Raw genomic sequence first — 3,077 nt, 5'->3', positions numbered from 1 at the left:
AGATAGATAGATAGATAGATAGATAGATAGATAGATAGATAGATAGATAGATAGATACTGATATACAGTACAGATAATGTTGATGAATAAATATACTTTGACATGTAAAAAGATAGATAGATAGATAGATAGATAGATAGATAGATAGAAGATAGATAGATAGATAGATAGATAGATAGATAGATAGATAGATAGATAGATAATGTTGATAGATGATTATACATTGACATGTACAGATTGATAGATAGATAGATAGATAGATAGATAGATAGATAGATAGATAGATAGATAGATAGATAGATAGATAGATGTCCTTCTAACATAAATGCATATACAAGTGTCATTTCATAAATCGGCTAATCATGCCTGACAATAAGAAGTGAAAGTGTTCTTTATTCTTGATCAATGTAGTGAATAAAGGCCCGGTGTAAGGTGTTTACCGTGTGATCAGCATGTAAGCTAATTAGCAGCGCTCGGTGCGGCTCCATTGTCTGGCGTTCAGCGCTGGCCCCGCCTCTGCTGCCTAAAACCTGGCGCCTGGCTAAAACAAACGCAAAGAAAGCTCTGAGCTCCACTCAGCCCAATTAAGGCGGACTTCAGCCGCTCTCTTACGTGTACACCCAACAAGATCGGCGTTAAGGCAACACCAGAATATTTGGCGAAAAAAAAAAAAGAGGAGAGAGGGAGAGTTTTTTTTTCTCCTAGTCTCAGAAACATGTCGATGAGTCCCAAGCATACTACTCCCTTTTCAGTGTCTGACATATTGAGTCCTTTGGAGGAGAGCTACAAGAAAGTGGCTATGGAGGGCACTGGCTTGGGGGCTCCCCTGGCTGCCTATAGGCAATCTCAGGTGTCACAGCCTACTATGCAGCAGCATGCTATGGGCCACAATGGACCAGTGAGTGCTGCCTACCACATGACAGCTGCAGGGGTCCCTCAGTTATCCCACACCACCATGGGAAGCTACTGCAATGGCAACCTGGGCAACCTGGGCAATATGAGCGACCTGCCACCCTACCAGGAGACCATGCGGAATGGTTCGGCTACTGGATGGTATGGGACCAACCCGGACCCCAGATTTACTACAAGTAAGTGCAACTAAACTCTTTCTGCATGGCTGTGAAAACGCCTCATATTTACATGGACAATTTTAAAGGGAATTGTTAGAGATCATTGTGGAATTCATATTTCTATTAGCAAGTTTAGAATCGGTGTATGTTAAACTTGGGGTCATGGCTGCAGGGAGACGAATGACAAACGATCAGCCGGTTCACTGCTGAAATCCTTTAAGCTGATAGGTGAAGTAAGACCTGTAAATGGCTGAGACATTCTGATGGAGAATTACGGTAGCCCTTATATTATGTTAACACAATGCTTCTTTTATGGGTCTAACTTTATGTGCCTCTTACAACTCTATCCCTGTTATTCATCCATCCATCCATCCTAGAATTTATAAATCCATACACTATTTATTCTTCTTCCAAAAAGACACTTCAATAGTTTCGTTTTTCTTTCTTTCTTTCTTTCATCTATATTTTTTATCTATCTTTCTATCTATCTATCTATCTATCTATCTATCTATCTATCTATCTATCTATCTATCTATCTATCTACCTATCTACCTATCTATATGTCTGTCCATCTACCTATCTCTATTTATCATTTCCTATTTGCCTATATTTATTTTCCCACTATAAATAAATATAGTTTTGTGTACTGTTCTCATCTGTTGTCCTGTGTACTTCTTGCAGTATCCCGTTTCATGGGTCCCTCCAATGGAATGAATATGGGAGGACTCGGTAACATGGGCTCACTGGGAGATGTGGGCAAGAGCATGGCCCCCCTGCAGAGTACCCCAAGAAGAAAGCGCAGGGTGCTGTTCTCTCAGGCCCAGGTCTACGAGCTGGAGAGACGGTTCAAGCAGCAAAAATACCTGTCGGCCCCAGAGAGGGAACACTTGGCTAGTATGATCCACCTCACTCCCACTCAGGTGAAGATCTGGTTCCAAAATCACCGGTACAAGATGAAGAGACAAGCCAAGGACAAGGCGGCCCAGCAACAGATGCAGCAGGACAACAATTCTTGTCAGCAGCAGTCCCCAAGGCGGGTTGCAGTCCCAGTGTTGGTGAAGGACGGAAAGCCGTGCCAGGCTGGCTCTAACACTTCCACAGCTGCCCTGCAGAACCACCAGCAGCAGGCAGCCGCAGCCCTCACAGTAGCCACCAACAGCTTGGGGCAGCATCAAAGCCACCAGACAAACAGTGCAGGTCAATCTCCAGACATGGGTCAGCACTCCAGCAGCCCATCCAGCCTTCAGAGCCAGGTCACCAACCTGTCTCACTTAAACTCTTCCAGTTCTGACTATGGCACAGCCATGTCCTGCTCCACCTTGCTATATGGTAGGACATGGTGAAGGAAACCAGCCTCGGTGTCTCTGTCCCCAAACAACCCTTCTCATCTCTTCAAAAAATGGCAAAAAAAGAGAGAAAAAAAACTGCAGTACTTTGGGGGGGACGGATTTATAAGAGGGTTTCACTGAGCAATCCAAAAAGAGAAGGGGAAGGATAGAGATAGTTATTAAACTGGATGGATGGTACTCAAAACGTCAAATGGAGAGAAGGATTGGACTTCAAATACTTTTTCTATGGCCATCACCTGCCTGTACATAGGGCTATGCTAAAAGCTTGGGGACAATTCCTTACCCCATAATGACAATACTGTCCCCATCCACTTTAAAAAAGGGGCAGCGGTTGTATGTTATTTTTTAAGTTCGATGTGAAATTGTAATAATCTCTTTGTTGGACTTGGCAAATTTAGTTTTTAGAATTCTGTAAATTTTTGGTTGTGATGAAAAAAAAAATTCCAAGGCAATCGAGATTTTTTTTAAAATAGAAATTCAACTTTGGATGTTCATTATTTGACAGAAATCTGTTAACTGGCCCCTTTTCATAATATTGGATGCTGTATCTTGCCTAGTTATCTGGCTTCGATATAGATTATAACAAAAAAAATCAAATAAATTATGCACATTTGAATGAAGCGTTTTTTTTTTCCTTCTTTAACATAAGTTATATTAA

The 3,077-nt window shown here is 42.0% G+C and overlaps 1 protein-coding gene across 1 annotated transcript; it reads left to right on the top strand.

Moving 5' to 3' along the window:
* Positions 1-575: 575 nt before the first annotated feature.
* Positions 576-2,682, top strand: NKX2-1 (NK2 homeobox 1). Its single transcript, XM_018568654.1, has 2 exons — positions 576-1,088; positions 1,752-2,682. Exons 1-2 carry the CDS (start codon positions 716-718, stop codon positions 2,411-2,413), a joined length of 1,035 nt encoding a protein of 344 aa, XP_018424156.1. The 5' UTR covers positions 576-715; the 3' UTR covers positions 2,414-2,682.
* The last annotated feature ends 395 nt before the right edge of the window (positions 2,683-3,077 follow it).

The sequence above is a fragment of the Nanorana parkeri genome, unplaced genomic scaffold (genome assembly GCF_000935625.1).
Source record: "Nanorana parkeri isolate BGI_ZX_2015 unplaced genomic scaffold, ASM93562v1 scaffold1224, whole genome shotgun sequence".
Taxonomy (NCBI): Eukaryota; Metazoa; Chordata; class Amphibia; order Anura; family Dicroglossidae; genus Nanorana; species Nanorana parkeri.
The sequence above is the reverse complement of the archived record's forward strand: the minus strand, read 5'-3'. Positions and strand labels throughout refer to the sequence as shown.

Bases quoted from the DNA above. Each gene is read 5' to 3' on its own strand.
- NKX2-1 (XM_018568654.1), top strand. From the start codon at position 716: ATGTCGATGAGTCCCAAGCATACTACTCCCTTTTCAGTGTCTGACATA. The intron at 1,089-1,751 runs GTAAGTGCAACT...TACTTCTTGCAG, and splicing joins GGACCCCAGATTTACTACAA to TATCCCGTTTCATGGGTCCC.